The sequence below is a fragment of the Phocoena phocoena genome, chromosome 2 (assembly GCF_963924675.1).
Source record: "Phocoena phocoena chromosome 2, mPhoPho1.1, whole genome shotgun sequence".
Lineage (NCBI taxonomy): Eukaryota > Metazoa > Chordata > Mammalia > Artiodactyla > Phocoenidae > Phocoena > Phocoena phocoena.
In genome coordinates, this window is record NC_089220.1 from 73,094,191 (window position 1) to 73,111,056 (window position 16,866).

A 16,866-nucleotide genomic window follows, 5' to 3' on the forward strand; every position below is an offset into this window, starting at 1 on the left:
CTGGTGAGCTGGTCTGTCTGCTCATGGGCACACTTGGATGGAGGCAGGTAAGTACCTGAAACATGCTGATTCCTTCAAATCTTCTTGTCCTTAGAAGTATCCTCTGTCCCCCACCTTCAAGGAAAAAATTCTTGCCTTGCTTAAGCAAGGTCTCTGTAATGGAAATAAAAAATGAAATGCAATAAAACATCTCTGCAATGACCTCTAACGAAATGCCTCTACTCACCAAGACACTCTCCCATCACCCCTCCTGCCCTCCAGACCCACAAGAAGACTCAGGTCCCAGTGTGGTTGGAGAGAGAACTGCCAAGCCAGCTCTGGGGCGAGAGACCTAAAGGGATGCAAGTTCTTGCTAATTTCTCTTGGGAATGTGCATTGGAACAGAGATGGCTCTGCCTTCCCTGCCCATGACCGTACTTCTGCCAATAGCACTCACTGTGGACTTGCAGAACTTCCAGGGTTTATTTCCTGTCTTGGTATCCCACACAATACCCTTTTGGCCAACAAACACATTTCACTATGAAAAAAATTCAACAAAAGTTTCCTTACTTTCCAGAGGCATATTGCTAGACTACATTTCTTATTCAGAGTCAAGAGGCTCAATGAACCTGTGTTAATCAAGTAAGACAAAGAAAATCACATCTAAGCATGTAATAGTCAAATTAATGAAAATCAAAGATAAAGAGAAACAGTTGACCATAGGCAGAGGGGAAAAGAACTTACATTACTTTAGGGGAAACAAGAATCACAACAAGCTTCTTGTCAGAAATAATGGAAGTCAGAAGGCAGGGAAATAACATTTTTAAATGATTGAAAGAAAAAAATAGGCAACCTATTTCTGGAATTCAACCTAGAATTCTATGTCCAGTGAAAATATTGTTCAAAAATGAAGACAAAATAAAGACATTTTCAGAAAAACAAAGGTAAGAGAATTTGTTGCCATCAGACCTGCACTGTAAGAAATACTAAAAGAAGTCTTCAAGCTGAAGGGAGGTGATTCCCCCATTTGCAAGCAGGAAGGGAAAAAAAAAATAAAAGTGTAAAATGTAGACTCAAGATGGTGAAGTAGGAAGACCCTGAGCTCACCTGCCCCCAAGAACACATCAAAACTACAACTACATATAGAGCAACTCTTGCTGAGAATAACTGGAAGACTAGCAGAATAGCTCTTCTACAACCAAGGCTATTAAAGCACACATACACACACACAGGGAGTCTGGGAAGAGGAAGGGATGATATCTAGGCAAGACCATTATCCCTAGTGATGACCCATAAAATGAGGGGATGTCACAGACTCAGGGATCCCCACTGTGAAGAGAGGGTGTTTGAGCTTCATATTAGGCACCCCAGCCCTGGGGTCTGACACTGAAAAGGTGAGACCCATTAGCTGGTTTAAAAATCATTGGGCTTACTGGAGGGCTCTCCCTAGACTCCAGTCTTGAAGAGTGCACAGACTTGCTCCCAGTCCCCACACCAAGGTAGCATACTGAAAACTGCCCATGTTTTTTTCTTTTTTTTAAGAAAAAAAGGGAGAGAACCCAAATAAGTAAAATAAGAAATGAAAAAGGTGAAGCTACAACTGATACCACAGAAATACAAACAATCATAAGAGAATACTGCAAAAAAGTTATATGCCAACAAATTGGACAACCTAGAAGAAATGGATGAATTCCTAGAGACATACAATCTTCCAAGACTGAATCAGGAAGAAATAGATCATCTGAACAGCTGATAACTAGAATTGAAATTGATTCAGAAATCAAAAATCTCCCAGTAAACAAAAGTCCAGAACCAGAGAGCTTGACAAAGGAATTCTACCAAACATTTAAAGAGTTAACACCTATCCTCCTCAACTATTCCAAAATAATGAAGAGGAAACACTCACAAATATTCCATGAGGATAACATTACTCTGATACTGAAACCAGACAAATACAAAAGAAGAAAGAAAGAAAGAAAGAAAGAAAAAGAAAGAGAGAGAGAGGGGAAAAAAGAAAGAAAGAAAGAGAGAGAGAGAAAGAAAGAAAGAAAGAAAGAGAGGGAAAGAAAGAGAAAGAAAGAAAGAAAGAGAGAGGGGGGAAGAAAGAAAGAGAGAGAGAGAAGGAAGGGAGAGAGGGAGGGAGGGAGGGAGGGAGGAAGGAAGGAAAGAAGGAAGGAAGGAAGGAAGGAAGGAAATACAAAAAAAGAAAATCCCTGACCTACATAGATGCAAAAATCCTCAATAAAATATTAACAAACCAACTTCAACAATACATTAAAAGGATCATACACCAAGATCAAGTGGGATTTATTCAAGGGACAGATGGATGGTTCCTTATCTGCAAATCAATCAACCCTACACCACATTAACAAAACAAAGAATAAAAATCATATGATCATCTCAATAGATACAGATAAAGCATTTGACAAAATTCAACATCGATTCATGATAAAAACTTTCAACAAAGTTGGTATAGAGTGAACATGTCTCAACATAATAAAGGCCATTTACGACAAACCCACAGCTAACATCATATTCAATGAGAAAAGCTGAAAGCTTTTCCTCTAAGGTTAGGAACAAGACAAAAAGGCCCACACTCACAATTTCTATTTAACATAGTATTGGAAGTCCTAGCCACAACAATCAGACAAGAAAAAGAAATAAAAGCATCCAAATGGGAATAAAAGAAGTAAAATTGTCACTATTTGCAGATGACATGATATTATATATAGAAAACTCAAACGACTCCACCAAAAAAAAAAAAACATATTAGAAGAAATAAATGAATTCAGTAAAGTTGCAGGATACAAGATGAATATATGGAAATCTGTTGTTTTTTTATATATTAGTAATGAACTCTCAGAAATAGAAAGAAAAAAATCCCAATTACAACCCATCAAAATAAATAAAATACCTATGAATAAATTTATTCAAAAAGGTGAAAGATCTATATTCTAAAAACTATAAAACATTGATTGAAGGAAGTTGAACAAATAAATGGAAAGATATCACATGTTCAGGGATTGAAAGAATTAATATTATTAACATGAGATACGACCCAAAGCAACCTACAGATTTAATGCAATCCCTATAAAAATACCCGTGCCATTTTTCAGAGCTAGAACAAATGATCCTAAAATTCATATGCAAAAACAAAGGACCCCAAATAGCCAAAGGAATGCTGAGGAAAAAGAACAAAGCTAGAGGTATCATCCTCCCTGACTTCATACTGTACCATAAAGCTACCATAATCAAAACAGTATGAAATTGGCACAAAAACAGACACAAAGATTAATGGAACAGAATAGAGCCCAGAAATGAACACATGTACATAAGGTCAATAAATATACCACAAAGAAGGCAAGATAATACAACGGAGAAAAGTCTCTTCAATAAGTGGTGTCAGGAAAACTGGACAGCTACATGTGAAAGAGTAAAATTAGAACATTTCCTCACACCATATACAAAAATAAACTCAAAATTTATTAAAGACCTTAAACCATTAAATTCTCAGAAGAAAACGTAGGCAGTGCACTCTTTGGCATAGGTCTCGGCAATATATTGGGGTTTTTTGGATATTTCTCCTCAGGCAAGGGAAACAAAAACAAAAAGAAACAAATGGGACCTAATTAAACTTCAAAGCTTTTGCACAACAAAGGAAACTATCAACAAAACCAAAAGGCAACCTACTGAATAAAAGAAACTATTCACAGGTGATATGTCTGATAAGCAATTAATATCTAAAATATATAAAGAACTCACACAACTCATTATCAAAAAAAAAAAAAACAACCCAATTGAAAAATAGGCAGGGTGCAGGGAACTATACTCAATATCCTGTGACAAATCATAATGGAAAAGAATATGAAAAGAATATATATATGTGTATAACTGAATCACTTTGATGTTCAGCAGAAACTAACACAACGTTGTAAATCAACTGTACTTCAATAAAATTAATGTTTTTAGTGGGCAGTCATCTGAATAGACATTTGTCCAAAGAAGACATGCAAATGGCCAACAGATAGATGAAAAGATGTTCAACATCACTAACCATCAGGTAAATGCAAATCAAAATCACAGTGAGATATCACCTCACACTCCTCAGAACGGTTATTGTCAAAAAGACAAGAAATAACAAATGCTAGCGAGGATGTGTTGAAAAGAAAAAACTGGTATCCTGTTGGTGGGAATATAAATTGGTATAGCCACTATAGAAAACAGTACTGAGGTTCCTCAAATACTTAAAAATAGAACTACCATGTGATTCAGCAATTCCACTCCTGCGTATATATCTGAAGAAAACAAAAAAACTAGTTCAAAAAGTTATACCAATGGTCACAGAAGCCAAGCTATGGAATCAATCTCAGTGTCCATCAACAGATGAATGCATAGAGAAGATGTGGCATATATATATGTACAATAGAATATACTCAGCCATAAAATAAACAATGAAACTTACCATTTGCAACAACATGGATGGACCTAGAGGGTATTATGTTTAGTGAAATAAATCAGATAAAGATAAATACTGTACATTTTCACTTACACATGGAATCCAAAATATAAAACAAATGAACGAATGTAATAAAACACAAACAGACTCATAGATACAGAGAAAAAAGCTAGTGGTTACCAGAGGGGAGAGGGTAATGGGAGAAGGAAGATAGAGGAAGGAGACTAAGAGGTACAAACCACTAGGTATAAAATAAATAAGATACAAGGATGTAATGTACAACACAGGGAATATAGCCAATATTTTATAATAACTTTATAGTCAGTATAAACTGTAAAAATACGGACACCTGAAACTAATATAATATTGTAAATCAGCTATACTCTAATTTTTTAAAAGTGACCAAGTGGAAAAGGATTTATATCAATTTCTTACATGGATTATTGACTTTAAGGCAAAAAATGCTTTAGTATTTACGGCATATAGTGGTGAAACGTATGACAAGAAGAACTCAAAGGGTGAGAAGGAAGACAAATGAAAATATATCATTACAATGTTCACATATGAAGTGGTATAGCATGAATTCAAGGTTGCCTGTAATATGTGAAGGAGGCATACTATAATCCTAGAGTAATAGCTAAAATAATATATAGATATATAACTAAAAGCCAATAAAGAAGACAAAATGAGATACAACAAAATATAGCAGGAAAAGTAGGGCAAAAGAACAAAGAATAAATCACATTAATAGAAATCAAATAGCAATACGATATTCTTCAATCCAACCCTATCAGTAGCTGCATTAAATGTAACTAGATTAAATACTCCAAAGGACACAGATTGTTAGTCTGGATAAAAATGCAAGACTCAACCTTGTGCTGTTTAATGAGAAACATCTTAAATATAAAGACATGGATAGGAGGAAAGTAAACTTATGGGGGGAAAAAAGATGTATCCTGCAACACCAATTAAAAAAAAAGCCTTACCCATGGTATATGCTGTTTAACTTTAGAACTTTCGGCCATCTGAGAGATGAGATAGAGTAGAATAATTATTTTCTTTTTTCCTTTTCTTATTTCTGTTTATCTGAATAAGAGTGAAGTTGAGACTCTTTATTATTTTTTACATTTATTTTACTGTGAACGCTCAGGTCTTTTGCCCATTCTATCAGATTTTTGGTCTGTTTCTTCTGGATTTAGAGATCTTTGAATATTAGATTAGCTCCTTAATTGTGACAAAGGTTGCAATAATTCTTTACAATTTTGCTGCATGTAATTTGAATTTTCTTACACTCTTCTTTGATATATAAACTTTAAAATTTATTTTTTCAAATCATTATTTATCAGTCTTTCTTTTAAAGTGTATGAATTTAGAGTCATTGCTAGAAAGGCTTTCTCCACTTTCACTTTCTAAAGGACTTTACCCATGCTTATTTCTAGGCAATATATGGTTTTATTTTGTGTATTTCAGTATACAAATATCTTACCTATTTGGACTTTATTCTGGTGGTTTCCGTAAGATACTGCTCCAATGTAATCTCTTAACAAATGACTATCCAGTTGTCCCTAAATCATTTATTAAAAGTCCATCTTTTCCCTTATGATTTGAATTGCTACTTTATTATAAACTTCATTTCCATATATACCTGTGAATGTTTCTGAATTTTTCCATTGTGTTTCACTAGTCTCTCTCTCTGTTCATGATACAACACCACACTGTTTTTCGGAAAGAATTTTTATAGACGTTCTTAAGATCTGATAGGCTAACCCTCTGCCATACTATTCCTTTTTCTTTTTAACAATTTCCCTAGTGATTCTTTCATGCTTATTTTCCACACAAATTTTAGAAACAATCTAGACCTTGTGTAACCCCAAGTGAAAAAATTGGGTGGGTTTTTAAAAATCACATCATATATATTATTTTTATAATCACATTTATATATTAGCTTTGGGAGAATCAGTACCTTTTTGGTGTAGATCTGTCATATGTGAGAACTAAGAATATCTTGCTGTTTCTAAAGTCTGTTTTTGTGTTTTTCAGAAGTTCTTTAACATTTTGCACAAATAGGTTTTTCACAATTCTGGTTAAGGTTTTCCTAAGCCCCTCATCTTTTTTTTGCTGCTACTATAACAGATTTTCTTCCCAATTATATCTTCAAAGTGGTTATTATTTGTATATATGAAAGGTACAGATTTCCTTTTAATTTTGAAATAATCTCCAGCTTATAGAAAAGTTGCCATTGCAATACAAAAACTTTTGTCTTCCAGACCCATTTGCGAGTAAAGTTACTGACGTGATGCTCCATCAACTTCTCAAATACTTTAGAGTGTAATCCCTACAAACAAGGGCACTCTTACATAACCACAGTCCTACGATCAAACCCAGGGAATTAACATTGATGCCACCAATACCATCTAATCCTCAGACAGTGAAAAACCTGGCTCATTAGCTTAATATGTTGACTTGTTTGATTAATCCCCACAGAGATTTATATAACAGAGCTCTCATTCATCTTCTCCAAGTGCCTCCCCTGCTCCCCCCACCCAGGCTCTGGCAATCCACATCAGGCAGCCTCTTCATACCCATGCCCACCTCACCCTATTTATCCTGCTCTGACACATCCCGCCAGACTCCCCCGCCCTCCACCACCCCGACTCCATGAAGGCCTTTAAATCTCCCTTGAGCTCCGATACCACCTAATAGCCAGTCCCTGTTTGAACACCCTCTTCAACAGACTTGGGCATCCACTCCCTGCCTCACATGTATTCTAATTACTCATCCAGGCTGCCCAGTGCAGGGTGTCCGAGCCCACGTAGGGAGTGTGTCCACACAGGGGAGAGGCCTGGAGTGGGTACATTCCCACCCCGCGCAGGCTTGGCTTGGACACCACGCTCTCATTTACTGTGGCTCCCCTGCCAGAATCCCTACTGAGAGTGTGCTTTGTTTCTTTAAGGTTTTGTTGCTTTTTAAGAGACTTGGGATCAAGATATTTAGAACCAACAATGTTTTCAATTCCATGACTCTCTCCTTCTTTTCCATTATGGGGACCTGATCAGGATAATTTGTTTAGCAAATGGTACAGGGACATCAGAATGCAATTCTCTGGATAGTGGTGTGGGTATTCTGCTTTGGCTCCCTGGCATCCATTCTCACTTCACACGGTATCAGTAATTCATTAAAAAGAGTAACTCTGGGGACAGGCAAACTTCTTCCATTCTCAGTGCACGTGGGTTGGACAGAGCAGACCCCAACCTACCCAAAGGCACTGACCTAGGCTTAGACCGATCAGTGGTTTCAATGGCTCTGACTAACTCTCCAGACCCCTAAAGCAGTGTGGCAGGTTCTGCTTTGCTATGACTGCCGTTGTGTATCTCCCATCCCACACGTTCTCCTTACATGACGGCAACGCTCCTCCTGCTGGGAGGTGGGGTCTATGACCCTTCCTTTTTAATCTGGTGGGGGCTCTTGATGTTTCAGTTAGTGGAATATGGTAGAATAGATGCTTCTGCCTGGCTCATTCTTTTTTTAGCAGACGCTCATTCTGGGGAAGCCCACCACTGTGTTGTGAGGGAGCCAAACAATCCCATGAACTGAGACTACTTGAGGGGACCTTGTGAAGAGAAACCAACGGGCCCAGTGAACAGCAAGCACTAACCACTGGGTAGGTGTGAGTGGGCCTTCAGATGATTCAGCTTCCAGGATTCAAGCCTCCCTGACACCAAGGGGAACAGAGGGATGCTATCCACACTGTACCCTGACCAAAACGCAGATCTGTGGGTAAAAGCAATGTCGCTGCTGTTCTTAAACCACTCAGTTCTTTATAACTGGAATAAGCCCTCTTCAGCATCACTCTCACACCATTCTGTCCATCCCATACCAAGGATCTCACCATCCTTGTCTGATCATGACAGCTTGTCTCCTCCACCAGAAGCAAGAGATGTTATCTCCAATGCTTCCCACAGTCTCACACAAAAAGAGGTCTCAATACACAATCACCCTGGTGATCTAAAGAGAACGACGAAAATTAAGATATTCTTGAATCTATCATCCTGAGACCCAGGCTGCTAGGGCTCAGGGACCTGCTACTGGCTGATACAGCATCTCCAACTACCCCTACTTGGAGCTGCCTTTCTTGTTTTCTGCTGTTGTGGTGGCGCTGAGCTGAGAGCTACGGGTCCTCCCGTGGTGACTGGTAGTTCATGCTCCACTCAGACCCCAGGACTTGATCAGACAGAGCTGTGAGACTATCAGAAAAACCTCACTTGATAAAGGTCACAACACCAGAGGGGACCCCCAGGGTTAAAGGACCAGAAGGAAGCAGCGGCGACTCAGATCTGGGCAGCCTTCCTGGAGAGATGCTCCTGCTGGCCCTTCTTCTGTCCCCCAGTGGGGAGGCAGGTAAGTGACTGTCCCCACTGTCAGAGGTCCAGTCCCATCCTGCACTGGAGAAACCCTGCTCAGGTGCTACACTCATACATATCCTGGCTCTGGTCCATCTCCAGGAACTTTCTGAACTCTGGTCAAATTCCCTCAAAGACCAGCAGATCTGCTCCCATCTCCCCTCTCCAGGCTTTGGCTCCATGAGCACAGCGGGCAGACTGCAATCTTTCTTTCAGGCAAAATCATCGGGGCCATGAGGCCAAGCCTCACTCTCATCCCTACATGGCGTTTCTTGAGTACCATGGTTCAAAGAAAAGTTTCATCAGTGGGGGGTCTCCTTGTGCATGAGGACTTCATGCTGACAGCAGCTCACTGCTGGGGAAGGTGAGGAGCAACACCTGGGCCCTCACCCCTCTGTAGACCCCTCACAGGGAACCCTCTTCTCAGGGACTGCAGACCTGGGCCACCAAGTAACATAGGAGAGCTCTTCAGAGGACAGGTGAGCTTTGGGGAGAGAGGAACAGGTCAATGTGAGTGGCCCGTGAAGAGAAGGGACTGATCAAAGGTGGGATGGAAGGAAGCTGAGGTTGCACCCTGGAGTCCAGAGTGCAGATGTGAGAAATTCCTGGATTTCCTTAGAGACGGTCAAGCTCTGTGCAGGACTGAACACCCTAAGTGGACTCCAGGAACTTGCACCCAGCCCAGGCTGCCAGGAAGCAGGCAGCACAGAGAAGCTCAGCCCCAGGTCCCATACCTAGAACTTTCTCCCCTCCAGTCCCACCCTGTCCCAAGCTGTGCTCTTTCCTCACATCTCCTGGCCTGTATTTCCTGCAACTCCACCTCCCTCTCTGCTCTCGGGGCAGCTCAATCAACGTCACCCTGAGGGACCACAACATCTACCAGCAGGAGAGGACCCAGCAGGTCTTCCCAGTGAGAAGAGCCATCCCCCACCCAGGCTATGATCATAATAAGTGGGTCAATGCTATCATGTTACTGCAGGTAGGGCACGTAGCCACACTGGTTCTTGCACACTTTCATACCTGGGTTTTGAATCCCCCATGACCTCATTCCTGTCCCTCCTTCCGGCATGACCCCTTCAGTTGTCCCAGGGCAGTGAGGGAGGCAACCCCATAACTGTCCCTGAGGCCTCTGTGGGCCAAAAGTAGGTTAGAATGCATTTCCTCTGCCTTCAGCTGAGGAGGAAGGCCTACCTGACCGCCGCTGTGAGCCCCATCAGGCTGCCCTGGAGGAGGGAGCTGGCGAAGCCAGGGATGGTGTGCAGTGTGGCTGGCTGGGGGCACCTGGGCATGAACAATCCCATGGCAGAGAAACTGTAGGCGGTAGACCTTGAAGTCCAAAGGGATGAGGAATGCATCTCTCACTACAAAGATTACAACACCACTACCCAGATATGTAGGGAACCCAAGAAAGAGGAAGGGTTCTTTTTCGGTGAGATCCCCAGCGTTATCCATGCAAAGCCCTGGGCACAGCCAAGCTGTGAGGGTCCAGGGCAGTGGGAACTAATCATATCCCTGTGTCCCCAGCCTTTTCTCCTATCCAGTCTCTGTCCTGTTTCCCTGGGGGCATGGAGACTGTCCCACCACCACATATGGGCAGAGGCTTCCTTGGGGAGGAGAAGGGGAGATTGTCAAGGCCAGGCTGAATCCTCAGGACCAGCAGCCCCTGATATCAGCCAGGGCCCCCAACAGAGACCATCCACCCTGGGGCGGCGCAAAGGACCACACCTGAAGAAGATCCGGCTCAGCTCTTCCTCTCTCTGTCCACAGGGCGCCTCTGGGGGCCCCCTTGTGTGTAACGGCATGGCCCAGGGCATCATCTCCTTTGGAGAAGAGAATGGGACACCTCCAAATGTCTACACCAGAGTCTCGAGCTTTCTGTACTGGATCCAAAAAACAATGAGCTACTATAAACTGCAGGGACCAGACTAACGTGCCCCTGGGATGGATCCCTCCATCTCCTCTGGGATAGAGGTCAGAATGGCACTGGGCCAAAAGGGGGTGAAGGGGGGACTGCCTGGAACTTAATAAACTTTCATCTCTTGAGCAGAAATCATTGATTCCTATTTTATTCACTCAAGCACACTCGTTAGGCACCTACTGTGTGTGGCAACCGTCGTTCACATTTCTGATCTGTTATGGGCTTCCCCCTCCAACACACCACTCACCCTTCCAGCTCTAGAATAAAAATTCCTGCTGCACTGACAGCCAGCTCCCTCCAGTCTCTCGTCCCCAGTGCCAGCTCCCCCTGCCAGGCTGACTGCGGGCTCCATCAGAAAAGGGAGACACCTCCTCAGGAGAACACGACCCTCTTCTCAAGGACCCTCTTATCGCATCCATATGCCCTCCTCCTAACCCACACCCACTCCCCTGCCCCACCCTATCCCAGTGCCAATGTGGCAACATAGGAGAATCCAGATTTGGAAGGAGGACCACCTGAGAAGCTCTGGGGTTGAGGGGGGCACTTCTCAACCCCAGAAACAGAAATGTGGGGAGGCTTTAGAAATGTGTAGTGCTCCCCATGCAGAGTTCCCTCTCCACATCAGAGCAGCCAGAGCTCCGAAGGCTGAGAGAATTTCAGGAGGGCCTTCAGTATTCCCAGGCCCAGCTCAAGTGCCTGTCGCAGCTCTGTCCTGGAGTCCTGAGCCCAGGACCCTGTGCAACCTCTGGTGTCCTGACGGCACATCCTCCCTCAGCCCAAAGTGACCTTGAAGGCGCTCTTCCATCTTTTTTTTTTTTTTTTTTTTTTTTGTGGTACGCGGGCTTCTCACTGCTGTGGCCTCTCCCGTTGTGGAGCACAGACTCCGGACGCGCAGGCTCAGCGGCCATGGCTCACGGGTCCAGCCGCTCCGCGGCATGTGGGATCTTCCCGGACCGGGGCACGAACCCGTGTCCCCTACATCGGCAGGCGGACTCTCAACCACTGCGCCACCAGGGAAGCCCCTGAATTTTTAATATAAGAACATATTCAGAAAAGCAACCTCATTTTTAAAACATGCAGCTTAGAGATGGCTGGGCTGAAGAGAAGAACTGGTTGGCTGAATGTTTGCATGGTGAGTGAGCTTCATCTCTGGCAAAATGCGTTTTGGGTATAAAAGTAACATATATTTATCATAGAAACTAACATATTCATCATAGAAAGACAATTAAATACAGAACATATAAGTAAGAAAATTAAAATTACCAAGAATTCCACCATCCCAAGATAATCATCATTCAGGCTTAGGCATGTTTCGTTCCCCTCTTTTTTTATAAGTCCATAGAATGCTGTTTCTTCAACTGACTTGGGGTTGGGTGGCTGAGAACTCCTCATGCCTTCCCTGCCATCACTCTCCCTTCTGTCCTCATACTGGTGAGAGTGGTGGGATCATCTGCAAATGTTTAGGATTACTATGCCCAGGGCCATCAGAGACGTGGTTCTCTGGACAGAGAATACTTAGTGGGTAGTAATTATTAGGATGACCGGCATCCGTTTCCCCTTCAGTGCACACCAGTAAGAAGCATTTCTATAGAGGAATCCCCTCCCCACTCACAGGCACCCTGATTTGAGTGGGACAGCCCCCATCTCAGCTCGAGGGGTGCCAAACACCTCAGCACAACCCAATCAGTCACTCACTTCCAATGGACCCAGTGACGGTTTGTTTTGGTCAAGTGAATATCAAGTCCAGGAATTTTGTTCAAGATTGTGGGATAAGAAAAGCTCTCTTGGACTTACCCAGTGGCACAGTGGTTAAGAATCCACCTGCCAATGCAGGGGACACGGGTTCGAGCCCTGGCCCGGGAAGATCCCACATGCTGCAGAGCAACTAAGCCTGTGCACCACAACTACTGAGCCTGCGCTCTAGAGCCCATGAGCCACAACTACTGAGCCCACATGCCACAACTACTGAAGCCCACATGCCTACAGCCCGTGCTCTGCAACAAGAGAAGCCTCTGCAATGAGAAGCCCGCACGCTGCAACGAAGAGTAGCCCCTGCTCACCACAACTAGAGAAAGTCCGGGTGCAGCAATGAAGACCCAACACAGCTAAAAGCAATTAATTAATTAATTAATTTTTAAAAAACACACACAGAAACAAAAAACCACCAAAAAAAAAAAAATGGAAAAGCTCTCTTTGTTGCAGAATGTTTACATTTAAAGAAGCAATTCTAAACACTTCAAAAATATGAGACTGGGATGGTGGCAACATAAGAAATGGGGTTGCTGCGTGGGGTACTTGGGTGGTCCAGGTCTATCTGCTCCTAAAGCAAGTCCAGCCTCTACCTCACAATGGCACCAAGCAGAACCCCCTCACCATAGTCCTTGCCATCTTATTCTCTACCCACAGATTCTAGGTCTACTCCAGCTGACAGCCAGCCTCTCAGAGGCAGGAGCTGTGTCTCTCGTATTACACAATAGGACCTAGCCTATTGAGTAATTATTCAGGATTTCACCAGAATCGAAAAAGAACCAAGAGTCGAAAAATGAAGATATTCTTGATTCAGTCACTGAGGGGTTTCTGGGACCCAGCCCCTGTGCTGGTTGAACCACAGCCTTCACTTTCTTGATCTTTCTTCTGGCTTTGTGACTCAGCGGTGGGAGTACAAGTGTGGTGACAGTGTCGTTCTCACTTAACCCACGGCAGAGAACGTGGATGACCACGTGGCATGCTGACACCCGGCTCGGCGGGGGCGCACAAGTCTGGGAGGTCTGTGTGTGAACTGAGCCTGCCCTCCTTCCTTCCCCTGTGTTTTGTGTCTGGAAGGAAGAAGCACCAGCAGCTCCAACCTGGGCAGAACTTCGGGGAAGATGCAGCCTCTCCTGCTCCTAATGGCCTTTCTTCTGCCCACCGGGCTGGGACTGGTGAGTGACAATCCCCATTCTTGAGGCCAGAGCCCATCTCACTAAACCTACTGTAGTCCTGACCCTTCTGCCCAGCTCAGCTTTCTCAACCCCAGCTCCCATCCCAAACCCAGACTAACAATTTCAATGCTGCACAGTCACTCAGCGAGGATGGATGGCAGAAAGGGAGGGTGGGTCTTGGCTGCTCTCTCACCAGCAGGGAAAATGGGTTGTGTATTTGGCAGAGGATGTGAAGCTGCAAAACACAGGTAATTAAAATCCCTCACTTCAACCCAGGAATAGGCAGCTCAAGTGAATCCACTATAGTATAGGAATTGTCAGTGGACCCAGCTTAAGAACCAACGAAATTTCTCAGTACCCTCCACCCCTCACTCCTGCCCAGGAGAGGAACCCAGGGGGTGATTGATCAGAAGTGGCCAGATGACAGCACCCAAAGCTCTCTGGGCGACTTGACTCTGCCCCAGGACCCAAACAGCTCATTTTCTGCCCCATCTCCCCCACCTCCCAGGCCCTCAGCTGCCCCACTGCCTTTGGCAGTACCCTCCCCCCACCCCTATGGCCTTGAATCCCACCAGCACTATCCCCACCAAATCTCAGCCTAAAGCTAATTGGAGGCTATTCACTCTTGCAGCCAAAAAATCATTTACTGAGATCCTAGGTTGTGTTAGGCCCAAGGACATGAGGATTTTAGAAAATCCAATTCCATAAGCTCATAGGTAATTATTAAAAAATGGCACAAATCAAGATGTTAGCAGAGGCTTAGAGGGGTCCCGGAGACTCAGCGGGAGTGAGGGCTCATCAGGGAGTCCCGTCCACGATTCTCTGGGCCTCCACCATCGGGAAGGCAGACCCGCCCTCCTCCGCACATGTGCCTGATGCAGGACCTGGAGAACAAGCACTGACCACTTTCTCAGGGGGAGATTCCGAGGCTTGAGGTTCAGAAAAGTTTATCCTGCTGCAATGAGAACCTGGGGGACTCTCCCCCGCTGTCTGCAAGGTGCTGTCAACCCACCTGACCGTCACCTCCCTGAGCCTCCATCCTGACCACACCTCTCCCATCACCCCATCTTCCAGCCTTTTCTTTCAGAGGAGATCATCGGGGGCCACGAGGCCAAGCCCCACTCCCGTCCCTACATGGTGTTTGTTCAGTTTCTGGATAAGGAGAGTTGGAAGAGGTGTGGCGGTGTCCTCGTGCAAAAGGACTTTGTTCTGACGGCCGCTCACTGCAGAGGAAGGTGAGGGGCAGCAGCCAGCCTACCCCTCCTGAGACCCCGACAGGGACCCCGGCCCCTCCCCAGGGGCTGAGCCCAGGGGAACCCCTCCCTCACCCTGAGATCGTGGTAACTCAGGACCACAAGACCTCATCAAACAAGCCATCTTAAGAGCCGCACTAGGGTGACGAAAAGCTGAGAAATGGGGCAGGTAAGTTTTGAGGTCAGAGGGTCAGAGGTGACAGCAAGAGGCAAGGTCGAGAAGCGAGGGCCCACACGGGTCAGATAAAGCATCAGTGGAGGATGAAAGGGTGCACAGAGTTAAAATCCAAACTCAGAGTAATTTCGCCGTATTGCCTGAGAAAGCTCCCAGGATCCCTGCCCTCATGTCATTGAGAAGCACAGGGCACAGAGTCCCCACACTCCTGCTCTGCTCTCTCTGCAGTTTAATCAACGTCACCCTGGGGGCCCACGACGTCAAGAAACAGGAGAGGACCCAGCAGATGATCCCAGTGAGACGAGCCGTCCCCCACCCAGACTATGATCCTAAGAACTACTCCAATGACATCATGTTACTGCAGGCAAGGAAACCTCCCCACTCCTCCGGCCCTCCTGGGGACAGATCGTTTCCCCTCCGCTACCACCTGTCCCTTTCCTCCCTCTCATCTGGCTGCCTGACCAGTCCCAGTGGCTCAGGTGAGGGGGGTGGTCAGTGCAGCCTCATCATGGCACCCAAGCCCAGAGGCCATTGGCTGAGCTGGACTCTTGTCTTTTCCCCTCAGCTGGAGAGAAAGGCCAAGGGGACTGCAGCTGTGAGACCCCTCAGCCTGCCCAGGGACAAGGTCCGGGTGAAGCCAGGAAAGGCGTGCAGTGTGGCTGGCTGGGGGCAGGTGGCCGTGGGCACTCCAACCACCACCCTGCAGGAGGCAGAGCTGACGGTGCAGGAGGATCCAGTGTGCAAATCCCTCTTCCCAGGTTATTACAGCCAGGCCACCCAGATTTGCGTGGGGGACCCGAGGAAGGTGAAGACTGCCTTCAAGGTCAGGTTCCTCGCATCTAAGCACACAGGCCCTGGGGAGAGGATCTTGGGGAGGTTTGGGTAGGGGAGAGGCCATAACCTCATCCTCAGCCTGAGAGCTTGGGCAGCCAGGTCCACTAAACTAAAATTTAATTCTCTCCCCTGAGTGGATCAGGGTTGGGGGTGAGGAAGGATCAGTCATCCCGTAGCTGTGTTATCACCAGAGTTTCTATGAGGACAGACAGAAAGGTAGACCTGAGTCGAGCTGCAAAGAACAGTCATAGCCAGGCTGGACCCCAGCAGCGAGGGAGGTGACCAGGCCTCCTCTGGCCCAGATCTTCCTCACAGCCCCTGACAGAGACCACCCAGCCTGTGGTGGCAGGGAAGATAGGACCGGAAGGAGGCCCACTCAGCCCTTCCTTTCTCTACCCACAGGGTGACTCCGGCGGGCCCCTCGTGTGCAAAAACGTGGTCCAGGGTATTTTCTCCTATGGAAAAGCAAATGGGACATCTCCAGGAGTCTTCACCAAGGTCTCATACTTCCTGCCCTGGATAAAGAGAACAATGAAGCGCCTCGAACGGCAGCTTGAGACTGACCTTCTTCTCTGCTGACCATCATTCTGGGGCAGCGGCAAGAATCCCATAGGGGTTAGCAGTGGGATCACAGGGCCACAATAAATGGATCTCTAGAGTGATTACGACTGAATTCCTATTTATTCATTGAACCGCCTCAATAGGCAAGCACACTGCTCCAGGATGCCCTCTGCTGTCAGTTCTGGGTTTTGCTTCCCCCTTTCTCCCCAGCCCTCAGTCCTCCCTAAATCCCATGCTGTCTGTGTAGAGTCGCATTGATTTCTCAATCATGCCTCTTTGGTGCCTTCTGCCAGGTCTGAGTCTAAAGTGAGGTCCATTAAAAACGACAGTCTTCTCTCCCTCAAAATGGTCCTCTCTGGGTCTTAGAAA

At 45.4% G+C, this 16,866-nt stretch overlaps 1 protein-coding gene and 1 pseudogene across 1 annotated transcript; both read left to right on the forward strand.

Annotated features, from left to right (window-relative positions):
* Window positions 1-8,790: 8,790 nt before the first annotated feature.
* Window positions 8,791-10,764, forward strand: LOC136118412 (mast cell protease 3-like; annotated as a pseudogene).
* A 2,856-nt stretch (window positions 10,765-13,620) lies between these two features.
* Window positions 13,621-16,601, forward strand: GZMH (granzyme H). Its single transcript, XM_065871183.1, has 5 exons — window positions 13,621-13,674; window positions 14,749-14,909; window positions 15,331-15,466; window positions 15,668-15,925; window positions 16,339-16,601. The coding sequence occupies exons 1-5, from the start codon at window positions 13,621-13,623 to the stop codon at window positions 16,513-16,515; spliced, it is 786 nt and encodes a 261-aa protein (XP_065727255.1). The 3' UTR covers window positions 16,516-16,601.
* The last annotated feature ends 265 nt before the right edge of the window (window positions 16,602-16,866 follow it).